Source organism: Chiroxiphia lanceolata, chromosome 12 (assembly GCF_009829145.1).
Source record: "Chiroxiphia lanceolata isolate bChiLan1 chromosome 12, bChiLan1.pri, whole genome shotgun sequence".
NCBI classification, from domain to species: Eukaryota; Metazoa; Chordata; class Aves; order Passeriformes; family Pipridae; genus Chiroxiphia; species Chiroxiphia lanceolata.
The window spans coordinates 18,527,634-18,540,035 of NC_045648.1; the positions used below are offsets into that span (position 1 = coordinate 18,527,634).

At 40.5% G+C, this 12,402-nt stretch overlaps 1 protein-coding gene across 4 annotated transcripts in view; it reads right to left on the reverse strand.

The window, feature by feature from the left end:
- The window catches only part of UBE2Q2 (ubiquitin conjugating enzyme E2 Q2), a 47,603-nt gene that overhangs the window by 26,899 nt on the left and 8,302 nt on the right, over positions 1 to 12,402 (reverse strand). For all 4 annotated transcript variants that reach the window (XM_032699636.1, XM_032699638.1, XM_032699637.1 and 1 more), the window contains one exon: positions 5,116 to 5,220. In XM_032699636.1, the coding sequence (XP_032555527.1) occupies positions 5,116 to 5,220 (105 nt within the window). The remainder of the gene's footprint in view (positions 1 to 5,115; positions 5,221 to 12,402) is intronic.

A 12,402-nucleotide genomic window follows, 5' to 3' on the forward strand; every position in this document is an offset into this window, starting at 1 on the left:
TCTTTATGAGTAAACACATGAGATGTGATAGTTTATGTTGCCAAAAGCTTTCTGTAACAATCGAGTTTCTCATCAACCTTAAGACTCAACACTTGTTTGAAACTTCCCCAGTGTCTGAAACATCAAGGAAATCTTTTAGCAGGCAGAAATCAGGTTAACCCATCAAAAAGCTAGTAGCCAGATAGAATCAGATGGAACTACTATTCTCAATATGTGCAAAATCCTGCAAGTTGCACTGCTGCACATTTTGTTGAGAAACTTTTTCTCTGCACAAACACTGCCTCATGGAGAGCTGGAGCACAAACCATACAATTTGAGGAGCTGTAATTTTTCTCACAGAGCTGTGTAAAACCAGGTAAGCCATTAATTTGTTTACATCTGCTGTGAAGCACACACACACAAAAAAAAAAAATCTAAGTGGTGGGGGAAGAGCAGCACCATCAGCAGTGGGCTGGTCCATTAGAACTGACCTTGGACAAGCAGATGAAGACAACATTAGATGTGTCTTAACTGGAAGAGAGAGTAAAGGCTGGACAGAGTTTAAGAACTGCTTCCTACCCTGGTTCCTCCACTCCTCATCCTGCTCATGAAGTCCTGTCACCTGAACCAAAGTTAAGAGGGAATTTTTGCAGCCAGGAAGCTTCTCACAATCCCTTCCAAGGCAGCACCACAAGCAAGGGACACCAGCACCCTCCAAGCAACAACCCCCTGGCCCAACCTGGGCCACATCACAGAGCCTGTGCCTGGAGGAGCAGCAGGTTTTCACCTCCTCCCTTCCACTGGCCCCAGAGATCACACAGGCCTGAGGCAGCTGAGAGGTTTGTGGGGGACCAGTTCCTGATGAGCTTCAGTGCCTGAGCACCAGTGACACCATAAAGGGGAGGCAGAGACATGCAGCTGAGAGCAGGGATACCCTGCCTGGGCAGCATCCCACACTTCAGGGTTATCTGAATGCAACTGTCACACTGCAGTTCATTTGTAGAGACCAGCTGCTTTATCTGACATCAGTGTCTATGGTTTGCAAAGGTGGTGGCAGAGAGAGAAGCTGATCCTCTCTCTACAACCCTTCCACTTATTGCTACATTTTTCCTCTACAGGGATTAATTTCACACCCTTGATCTTTCTGCCATGGATCACCATCACTTATCCCTTATACTCTGCTCCTATGTATGAAAAATCATAGGATAATTTGGGCTGAAAGGCACATCTGGAAGACATCTAACCCAGCCCCATGCCCTGAGCAGGGCCTGGCATGATTTGCTATGTGTTGGTATGTGCATGAACAGATTGTATCAAAAGGAAGAGATTTCTGTCACATATCAATAATTTAAATGTATTTCCAGGGTAACTTCACAGGCTTGACTAATGTAAAGTGAATGCTTAACACACACACTCTGAGGTTACTGAAGAAAAGGGGCTATCAGGACACCAAGAGTTTCCCTGGAATACAAACTGCCTAAAGCACAAACTAAACATAGAATGCACATCCAGAATGCACAACCCTCAGGGGATTAAAGGAGCCATGTAAGGAGCCTGCAGAGGGGAAATGCTCAAGTGACCAAATGTGGTGACACATTTATAAACTTATTACATTGATTATAATTAATATAAAAGTAACAAAAATATAAGAATTATAATACACATCCCTGTAATTTTTAATGCTTCAGGAGCTCTGAGAAGTTGGTAGTTTTTGTGGATACCATAATGCTGTTTTAGAACATAAAAACACCTCTTGGAATTCTCTGCTTCCTATGTTAACAACCTACACATCTGACAACAATTTAGAACAATCTTTTTCTGAAACTGAGGCTACATTAGGAGGCTTTTTTATGCATGAAGAGGTCTTCCTAATGCAGTACAAAAGCATTAATAATTTTAGGATACCTTTGATGATATTAATACCCTGCTGGGTTCACTGTGAAACACCTTGGTTTTGGATTATCAAGAAACAGAAGTACAGTGGAAGTTACAAAGACTTCATTCTTCCACGTGTGTCTATCTACACATAAACACACACTGTATCTGTGTAAAAAGAAAGGAACCAATCAGTCTTAGCCTACCACAGAAACTGCTGAAGGAGGATCCCAGTGGAAACAGGGAAGCAATAACTGTCACTTGGAGTGACCCCCACTCAGCTCTCAGGCAAGCTGTGACAGCACCTGCCCTCACACACACTCTGCAGCCTTGGCCACTTCCAGGAAGTAAAGCAAAGCTCAGTCCTGCATTTTGTCTCTCTGACTCCCAACACATGATCTGCTGCTGCTGCTGCTGCACTGGGAGTTTGCAAGAGACAGCATTCTTCCCTGAAATGTCTCCACGTGGGACTCACTCTGCATTATTAACACCACAGCAGCATCCTTCAGGACAGCAGCTTATCCAAGCTGTAAACAAACTTATACCAGGAATTCTCTACTTTTGACATCTTCCATGCAAGTTTAAGGTCTAGAGAGAATTTAAGCTATCTGAATTTAAGTTCATTTCCCTATTCTCTTTAAAAAGCAAACCTCCAAATAGCACATAGTTATACGTAGTATGTCATGAAGGTTTGAGGCTTCAGACTTGCATCATATAGCTTCCACCAAATTAAACTTAACAAGACAGTAGGATTTCTCTTTTGCATAGCACAACCACTAGAAGGCAGATGGCAGTTTCATACCCATCAAGTCTAATGTGATGCTGGATTTTCAGGATCTGAAAAGCAGTTCAGGAGACACTAAGGGCTGAAAGAACTGTGTAGCCCCTTCATCTGCTGAATGGAACTAGTTCAACATTGACAGTCAAGCAGCTAAAGTGTCCAAACCTAATGATACATATGCTGATCCCATTCTTAAGAACCTTTCAACAAATTTTCCTAGCAAATGCACCATGCTCATACAAGGTAACGATGCAGTTTTGGACCCACAGAAGATTTTCCAGGAAACACGTCCAGGATTTCAACATCGGAAACCAGTTTTCCTTTTACCATGTCAAAAGACAAGGCTGGCTTTCCCCTGTCAAACATTTGTGCCTGAAGAGCATAAATTCAGTTTCCCAAAGAGCTGATACCTGTCACAAGCAGGTAGAAAGGGCAGAGTAATACTAAAAAAAGCTAAAGTAGGGTATGTGCCAGCAGTGCTTTTAGCACACGGTTACTGTGTCCAGTTAAGCTCCTGCAAGAGTCCAGTGCAATTTCCCATTCAAAATTTGACTGCTCCAATAACTCTGAGTTTAGAATAACATGGCACTAATGAAAGTGAATTTTTAGGAGACTGTGATAAATTAGAAGCTTTTGGATTTCTACAGGTAGTTCCCAATCACTTCATACCCTACTCCAAAAACTGTGTGAGCTGCTCCAATGCCACTGATGGGGAGGAAGTTACAAAGTCAAACCCCACAAAGCCAAACCTTTGGAGTAAAAAAAAAAAAAAAAAAAAAAAAGCCAGATTGGTGTTTTTATCTCTTCAACCACTCCCATCAGTCTTCATCTTGGCATAACAAGATGCAGGGTGGATTCCTGAGAAACCAATGGGCCATCCACAGGTGCCTATTACATCAACCCAGCAGCTTTTACATGGGCAAGTACAATCTTGATATCAGAAGCTGTTTTCTTACCAGGTACATCAGCAGTGTCTGTGCATATGCAATTCAGCACAGCAAGTCCCATGCATGTTTACAACAAAGCTTTCCAGCCCAGTGCAGGCAGTTACACAGAGGCAACATCCTGCTCAGAACCCTCAGGCTGAAGCCATCAGCCACACCAGCTTCCAACTGCACAGTCTGCTGGGAAGTGTATTTAAGAAAAAGGATCATTTGGCCAGATTTTCTGCTACTATCCTGTTCTATGTCTTTCTGGGCAAAAGTCACAAAGATTAAGAGATCTATCCCATTCTTCTGAATGTGGTTTAGTCTAAAGTTTAGGCTGAAGTAGAAAACACACAACTGAGACCTCTGTCTCCTGCAATCACATGGGACATAATGCATTAAAGCACCAATATTCCTCTGCAACTGTTTTTAATTATGGCAAGGCCCTCGAAGACTCTCACTTACTGTTACTAGTGTCCTAGTTTTTTCTGCTAGAAGTCAAATGCATCCTAATATTCTTTAGAAAAAGGCACTTGTACATTCTTGTTTAAGGTTGGGTATGCTAGATTACCATTATCCCAGTAAACATGACAAGTAGTAGACTTCGTAAGAACATTCCCAATTTTTCCAAACCAGGCAAGAACTAAGCACACAATCCATGCAATGAGCAGTATTTTGCATGATTTGTTTTGTATGCATAAATAAAGCCACAACATGTTAAAATAATCTATTAATAAAGATCACCTTTAAAGGCTATTTAATATCCATAAAGCTGAATATGGAGTGGAAAAACAACACTCAATCACTGAATTTTCTGTGTGCTGCAATACTACTACTTGTGGAACAAACTGCATTTGTACTGACATTTATCTCCAAGCACTATTCAAGGACTCTTGAATGGGAAGTTAATTTTTATATATACACACACACAGACAAAGAGCTCCTATCACTACATGAAAAGGGTACTCAAGTAAGATATAATGCTTGAGAGTTTTCTGCAATACAAAACAACCATTAGAATCTGTACAGAGATTTTCTTTAAGTAGCAACTGCCCAAAGTCACAACCCTGTTTAAATGTATCAGTACCTAAGGAACATTCAGATGAACCTCAAGCTCTCAGGTCAAGTCTCCTTTACTGAAACCAGGAATTCTTTGTATTATACCCACATTTTGCAGAACATACATTCTCAAGAACACAAAGCTTTTGCCTCTGTAATTAATCTCTGTGCAAAGAAAATTCTACAAGAACTGGTTGTTACAGTAGTTTTAACCTTTTCATCCACTTCACTGTTTAATTATTTTCAGAGAGCTTCACACTGTAATTACTGGGGCTGTAACTTCTCTTACAGAGTAAGCATTTAAGTAATCTTTTCCTACTTGCTCCAAATCTTTTGGATCACTTGTGGCTCCTTTTGGAAGAGAAAGTTGTTTTTACAAAACCTCCCAAATGACCCCAAAACTGAGCAAACTGAACTGCTTGTTAATATTACAAAGCCAAATAAACACCCAGACCCAAGTAAATGCCCAGAAGAACCAAAAAACACTTTGCTCACCAGAGTATTGCTCTTCTTAATATCTTCTAAACGCTCTAAGACTGAAGTCAGGTTTGGGTCATCTGATTCTACAAACCATATTGGTGATGAAGAGGGGTAAGACTCCTGTTAAAAAAAACAAACACAAACCCCAACATGTAAATAAACAAAAAAGAACCGAAGTTTTTAAAAATCATTCACCCCCAAAATTTCACAACACAGCATTAACATCACCTTTTATCTTATTTTGTGCCAGGTAACATAGAAGCTTTTAACACCACTTTTTTTAGGCAATGCAAAAGAAGTTGAAAGAAATCCAGCCAACTGGTTCTTCTAGTATTTCATCTTATTTTAAAAGTTGCTCAGATGATGGATATACATAAGAAACGTTGCTGAGAATATTAAAACCTTGGGGGCAGGTGGAAGAGGGGGGAGAAATTTAAAAATGCAGTACAGGTGATAATTACCAAGCAATGGAACCATACGTAGCCCATGTCAAAAAATAAAACTGTATTGATGCTGATTTTTCATAAAAACACAGCTTCTCCCAAATAAAGGCTGTGAGAGTGTCCCTTCATATCACTGACGTGTCTGGATCTTATTTGTTTTGTGTGAGTTATTTAAGGCATTCTCTATTTCTCACCCATTCAATTATATTTTTAGTAGCTAAAGACAAATTGCTGAGCCTCAGTTTTATCACCCAGATATTATCTTCATATCCCCAGGTCTGAAAATTCCCTCATTATTTTGGAATTCATTTCCCTCTCTGCAGTTGAAAAGGAAAAATTCCATCTTTCTCATTCCAGAGACAACAAATCATGCTTCATTCTTCCACTCTTAGAGTCAAGGTTTGAAAACTGGAGAAAAATACAACTATATTAGAGTTGGTTTTTAACAATATAAAGCCTATTTCCTTACTGACCTTCCAGGTGAGGTGCTGAACCCCACAGGAGAACCCATGTGACTAAAGGACATCAGTTTTGGCCAGACTATCACAACAGTTCCCACCTGGCACCACACTCCAACAAAGTTCCAGCTACACAGGTCTAAAATTCCCACCTGTAAACCAAAGGCTCTGCATAAAATTATTTTTTAACAGGCTCAATCCCCTTGAGTTTACTTTTTTTTTCCTAAATCACAGCTAAAACCACCTTGAAAGAACACATGATATTCCCAGTATCTTTATGAAAAGACAAATTGTTCACATCTTTCATCTTCACTTCAAAGCACACTATACACAAACACAGAGACCTCAGAATATCTCCTCTTGATTAACTAAGGCCTAACATCTCACATGTCTAGCAAGAAAGCCCAGTGCTCAGCTCACCAAGATTTCTGGCTAGGGCAGGCTCACAGATGGGCACATGGATGTGGTTTAATCACTTCTCTTCTTTATATAACACAGCACTTAGGGAAAAGTGTATTTTCTCCTTGGTTTCACTCAATACACTGTTTAAAGACTAACCACACTCTCCGTGGGAGAAACAAGATTGGACTCCCCACTGCACAGGGCTTCCAAACCATTATTTTTAGGCACTGAACTTCATTAAAGATATTCCAGGCTTTGTACTGATAACATCTCACTCATTTTTAATAACATGCAACCTACTTGTAAAGTCTTCTGCAATGGTGCAATATCCTCACCTCAAGCCTTTCACTGCACGCTGATCCTGATGGACAGTGAGGAAAACCATAAAGGAAACTCAGCCAAGTGTGGCCCCACTGCCTGAAGACCTGCTTGAACCAGGTATGTTTGAGACCTGAACTTCTCTCATTTAGCTCATTCAGTTGAGAGAAAGGCAGCAAACACAACTACCACAACTTTAGATTACACCAACATTCCCGTCAGGAAATACAAAGAACAAGCAAAATGCTTCCCAAGATTCACCAAGCCACCTGTTTCTTAAAGTCCTCAGACTCATTAGAATAAAAATATTCTCCAGATACAGTCAACATTTGGACTGTGTATGCACATTCTCCTAACAGATATTTTTGGCCTTTTTTTTTTTAATCAAGCATTTTTTAAATTATGTTAGTCCAGGTCTAAGCAAGTCTCTTAATTGCAATGATTTATAGAAGACAAACATCTGCCACCTCCCTTCTAAACCATATCTGGAATCTCAAGACTGCTTACAGAATGGAGCTCACCTCTTCACTGCCTATATTCTTCTTTTCTGACAACCTTAGTTCTCCTTTCTCCATCTGAAGGATTTCATGAACAAACCCACAGCTGGATATTTGGTATTGCAACCAGCAGCATCCCAGTCTGGGGGCCTGGAGAAAAATCTCCCAGATCCTTGCAGCACATCTGGGATCAGGCAGGCCCATGACTGACAGTGCAGACCTGATGATCAAGCACTCCCAGAGGGTGTTTAAACACATTACAGGAGCAAATTGAATGTCCTGCTGCCTTCTGCACTGGATGACAGCCCTTACTCATGTTCTGCTCTCATTCCATTTCCTGCACTGAAAACAAGTCCTCCTGTATGTGAGAAAACTTACAATTTGATACTGCCTGGATTACTAGTCTATAGCACATATGAATTACTGTGCCCTACAAATTATTAGCTATTCAAATTTTTTGTCTGCTTTAGCTTTTCAAACAAGAATAGGAACAATGTGCTTCTCAGAAAGGCTTTTCTTTAACATGGAAAGCATATTTACTCAGCTGTATCAGAAAAGATTTCAAACTTCAGATTTTTGGATTATGGATATTTAATTGCACATTCCATTTTTTTCACAACAGGTGCTTAATATTAAAATACAAGTTCAAACAAACTACCATTTTGTTGCAACACTTTCTAACTCTTCAGACTTACCAATAAATATATTAACTTAAAAACAGAAATGGCATTAAATTTCTCTAGATCTGTATGCAATCCATATTTTTGGAACAGCTGATTTCCACGTGGATATGAGTCACTGTATTTTGAAATACAGAATTCACACATAAAACTTCAAACATTCTGAACTTAAGATACAAACAGGCTCAGGAGTTTGTAATGACCACAGATGCAACTCAAAATTATGCTTGTGGTTTGTGAGGTCACACAACTGCACTTCACATCAGCTAATTCTGCTGAGAGAATTAAGGCAGCTTTTTCTTTTGTATCTGCATCCTATAGAGATTGGATTTGAGCTGTTATGTCATGTAAGAAGCAGGCTTCCCAGATACAAAGACAATGCTTCATGAGAGGAAGCCTAAAATAGCAGCTATTTTAATTCTCAGTGGCTAAAAGCTCCGTTATTTTGGGCCTTTTACTATACAGCTGACAGACAGGGATTTTGTACATATAATCTATCACCCATATTAAGTGTTCCAGATCTTTTATGTAACTGCTGTAACACGGCATTTTCTTGCTCTCTGAGAGTAAAAGCACAATCTCATCCCAAGAGGCAAAGGCTGTGGTGCTCAGCCAGTGCCCAGGGACAGCTGGGAACAGCAAGGCCAGGGCTGTGCCACACTGACATCACACCTCGCAGGAGCGGGGCCGGGACAAAGGCTGCATGTTTACAGCAGCCCAGATACAATCACAATTCACGGCATCATCACTTCTGGAGAGCCTCTGTATCAGCACCGGGACAGACTGGGAGCTTTGTCAACACAAACGCTTCTGTCACAGAACGCGGCGAAAGAATTCAGCCCACTAATAAACACAGCGAACACAAAGGGAGTAAAGCCCTGTGCTCCTGCCACGGGAACAATTTCAAACCCAAGCAAATCACTCAGGAAAACCACAGCGTATTAGAAGGATACACACGGGATCTCACTGTTCAGACATTCCATTACATCCCCTACTTAAATTTTTACTAACAATTTTGCTTACTAAAAAAAAAAAATAAAAATAAAGGGGGGGCAGCAAAAAGTGACAGAAGATTCCAGGAACACACACATTAAGACAGCTTTTCCTGGGCAGGATCTGTCATCTAAGTATATCCTATCTAAGCTTTCTCATCCCTAACAATAAGGCTGCTGCCCTTGCAGTGTTATATAATCGTTATCCAGCTCTCTAAAGCCACAGCGACACAATTTTGATGCTGGTAAGAGACTTTTACACGAGCTGTTTCTAAATGACTACAATACCGTTGAAATAGTGAGGCTGGTAAATTAAACCAAAACCTCCTGCTCTCGCTCTCCTGATTGGAACAACCTGTCCACACCGTTTGCCCCCAGGCAGTGGGGTAACCAGGCTGCCCCAACACAGCTGAGCTGCTTCATGGGGCCCAAGTGGCAGGAACACACATTTCAGCACAGGGCTGCTGCATTATCATTTCAACTCACAACTACACGCTGACAGTCCCTCATTTGCTTTAATTCCCAGATCACAGTAGATGGAAAAAGTAGGGGGGGTTTCTTTTTAAAATCCTTAGCATACTGGCTGAACAAAATTCAAAATTTCTGTTTTTAAGTTCTTGTAAAATGCCCATCGTAGACAGAACCCAGTTCTGTTATTTTTACACCAGCTACAATTAAACTGAGCTGATTTTTTTAATAGCACTTCTTTTTTTTTTCTTCTCAGTCCCAAAATTTTTCTTCACCCCCCCTTTACTTCCCAAAAGCAGAACATCAAACTCCCAGATCTTTTAACCAGCTTAGATACTTTGAGAAGGCTGGAACAAGACCATTCCAGCTCACCCCAATCTTGGTAATGAAGTGAGTAAATCCTAATGGAACAAGACATCCCAGAGGGCTAACACAGTCCTCTCAAGGTGAATACATTTGCAGCTATAAACACACATCAAGTAATCGATCTGAAATCATAGATGGTTTTCCCTCAGCAGGCACCTTGATGCTACCAAGGCTGTCCATTTGAATTAAACAGCAGAACTAGATCATATATACATCCAAATGAACATCCAATAAATACTGAACATTAAACTACACAATTAGCTACAATTTAGTACACATTATTTGCAACTGTTAGTCAATCATTCACTACTTATTTTTCACCTGTCTCAAGCTGCCTTTAGAGGGAAAAAAAAAAGCAGAGTTAATATTAACAAAAATATCAGGATATGAGAAGATATTCTTAAAGCTAAAGTTTAGCCTGATGATCATAAAACACTAGTACTTACAGCTGCTTAAAATAGTATTAGTAGTGATTACACAACTGACAGACTGTTTCCCATTATTAAGGGCCAAATTTTGCAAAGGCAGCTTAAAAGCAGGAAGCATTTTCTACCACTAGCTTCTCAAGTGCCAGGGAAGTGTACAGGCCTTGTAAGTCAGCAGATTGTCATCTGCCCTTTCATTTCATCCTTTATAATTTTTTTTTTTAAAAAAGAAAGCATGAAGGGTCACTTTCATTGAAAATAATCCAAATAAAACCATTTCCCAGAAACCTCAAGTTACTAAAACCGCCAAAATTTGTATTTTCAAACATCCAGCTGTCGCCATTCACTCTGTTGCACAGCTGTTACTGAACATGACAATATTCTATCATTTGCACTTTTGTATATAAGAGATTTGTCATTTCCTTAAAAATCCAGAGTTCTAAAGGTTAAGAAAAGTGTTTGCATTGAAGGTTTAAAAATGAAGTTTAATACTGGTGGTAGTGAGGAAGCAAAGTGAATTTTACCCACCTCTACTGAACAAGAGGAAAACTTCAACCTGCTTTTCCTTTTGAATTATAAAATAGTATATAACATACTATTAACTTGTCCAATCCATTTAAACAGCAGGACATCATTTATTCACTAGAATTCAGTTAAATAGAGATCTTTAACTGTTTCTAAGCCACAGAAAGCAAGCTTGGATTTGTTTTACTTTTCTTCCACTCTCCCTAAAGCCTGACATGCTCAGATCCATGAGGGCAATTGTTCCAACTGCTGTCCAATTTGGTCAGGCACCAAATTCAACTGCCTGAAATAAGTCTCTCTCTTCAACATACAAAATCACTGCAGTTCTACTCCAAGTTTAATGGCTGTTGGGACAGTTACAGCCTATACAAGCCAATCCCAGGTGAAGCATCATGCTTTGGTTGGATCCCTGGAACTGCAAGAGCTTAGTAATCATGCACCTTTGCAGGAGGAAGGTGAAAGAATCCCATAACCCTGTTCTGTGGCGGGTCTCTAACACACTCAGCGCTGCAGAAGCCAAAACCTTCAGGAGAGCATTCAACCAACAGGGTCAGGCTTTGCTCCTCCCACACACACTCCAGGGAACGGGGCAAGTGCAGCAGAGTACCTTGTTCTAGAACTGTGTAGGTTATTAAATACAGCCATGCTAGAGATGGGAGAGGCAAAGGCTGTGCCTCATGGAGCAGGAAGGCCATGACAAACCCCAGAGGTAAAATCCCTCTGCAACCACAGACTGTCCCAAACAAAAATACAGCTCTCTGTACAAACAAGTTCTACTGATTGCAGAAGGCTACCATGAAGGTAACCAGGATGTTTGTAAAGAGAACACAGAATGGTTCTACAGATCCTTTTTGTCTTCCCAACCTCCCTCTGGGCAGGGCAAAGGCACTGCCCTCCTGCCCAGTCAGGCTTCAGGCACAGGAGCAGTGCTCTGACACTGCACCTTCTGCAGCCAATTCCTGCACCAGTGCCCACGGACAGCAGCACATCCCTACAGGAGCTCAAGGCTCAGACTGAGAAATACTGTTTGCCATACACAGATCCAGCAGCATCTGCGAGTGCCAGTCTTCATAAGATGACCACAGCAGAACTGAAGTATCAACAGGGACAGCATTTCAATGGCAATTCACTTATATACGAACTATTCCAAAACCCAAGCAGTTTGTAATCGCCAGCTTCATCTGCACCAATTCACTTGTTCAACCCAAGCCTGTGGAATTCTCTTGAAATTATTATGGAATCTTTAACTTTTTTACTTTGTGTACATCCAAGATAGAAAATAATGTTTTGAGAAAAAAAAAAAAAAACAAACCTGAAAATTTAAGCAAATGCTGCTTTCAAACAGGCACATAGAAGAGGCCAATAATTTCAAATGCTGTGAAATAATCTAAGCTGCTTTTGTGTTTTACTTCCACATCTCTCTATCCAGCTACACACATCTGTCAGTGCTCAAACATCGTTACCTGAGAAGAAGTCAAAACATCTACAACCAAAGTAGCAAAGGCACAAATCATCACTTCAAATGGTCACAAACACAAATGCAGATGTGGCATCGTAGTTCTTACATTTCTTATGGCCAAGTTCTTTCAGTCACATCTTTACTGCCAGTCATTGTTCAAACTGTTTAATCTACACCAAGTGTCACAGCTGCCAGTTCAGCTCCATGGAACTCTGTGTGACCCTTGGAAATACAGGTTTATCAGACTCTCCTATCAGTTGCCACAACCT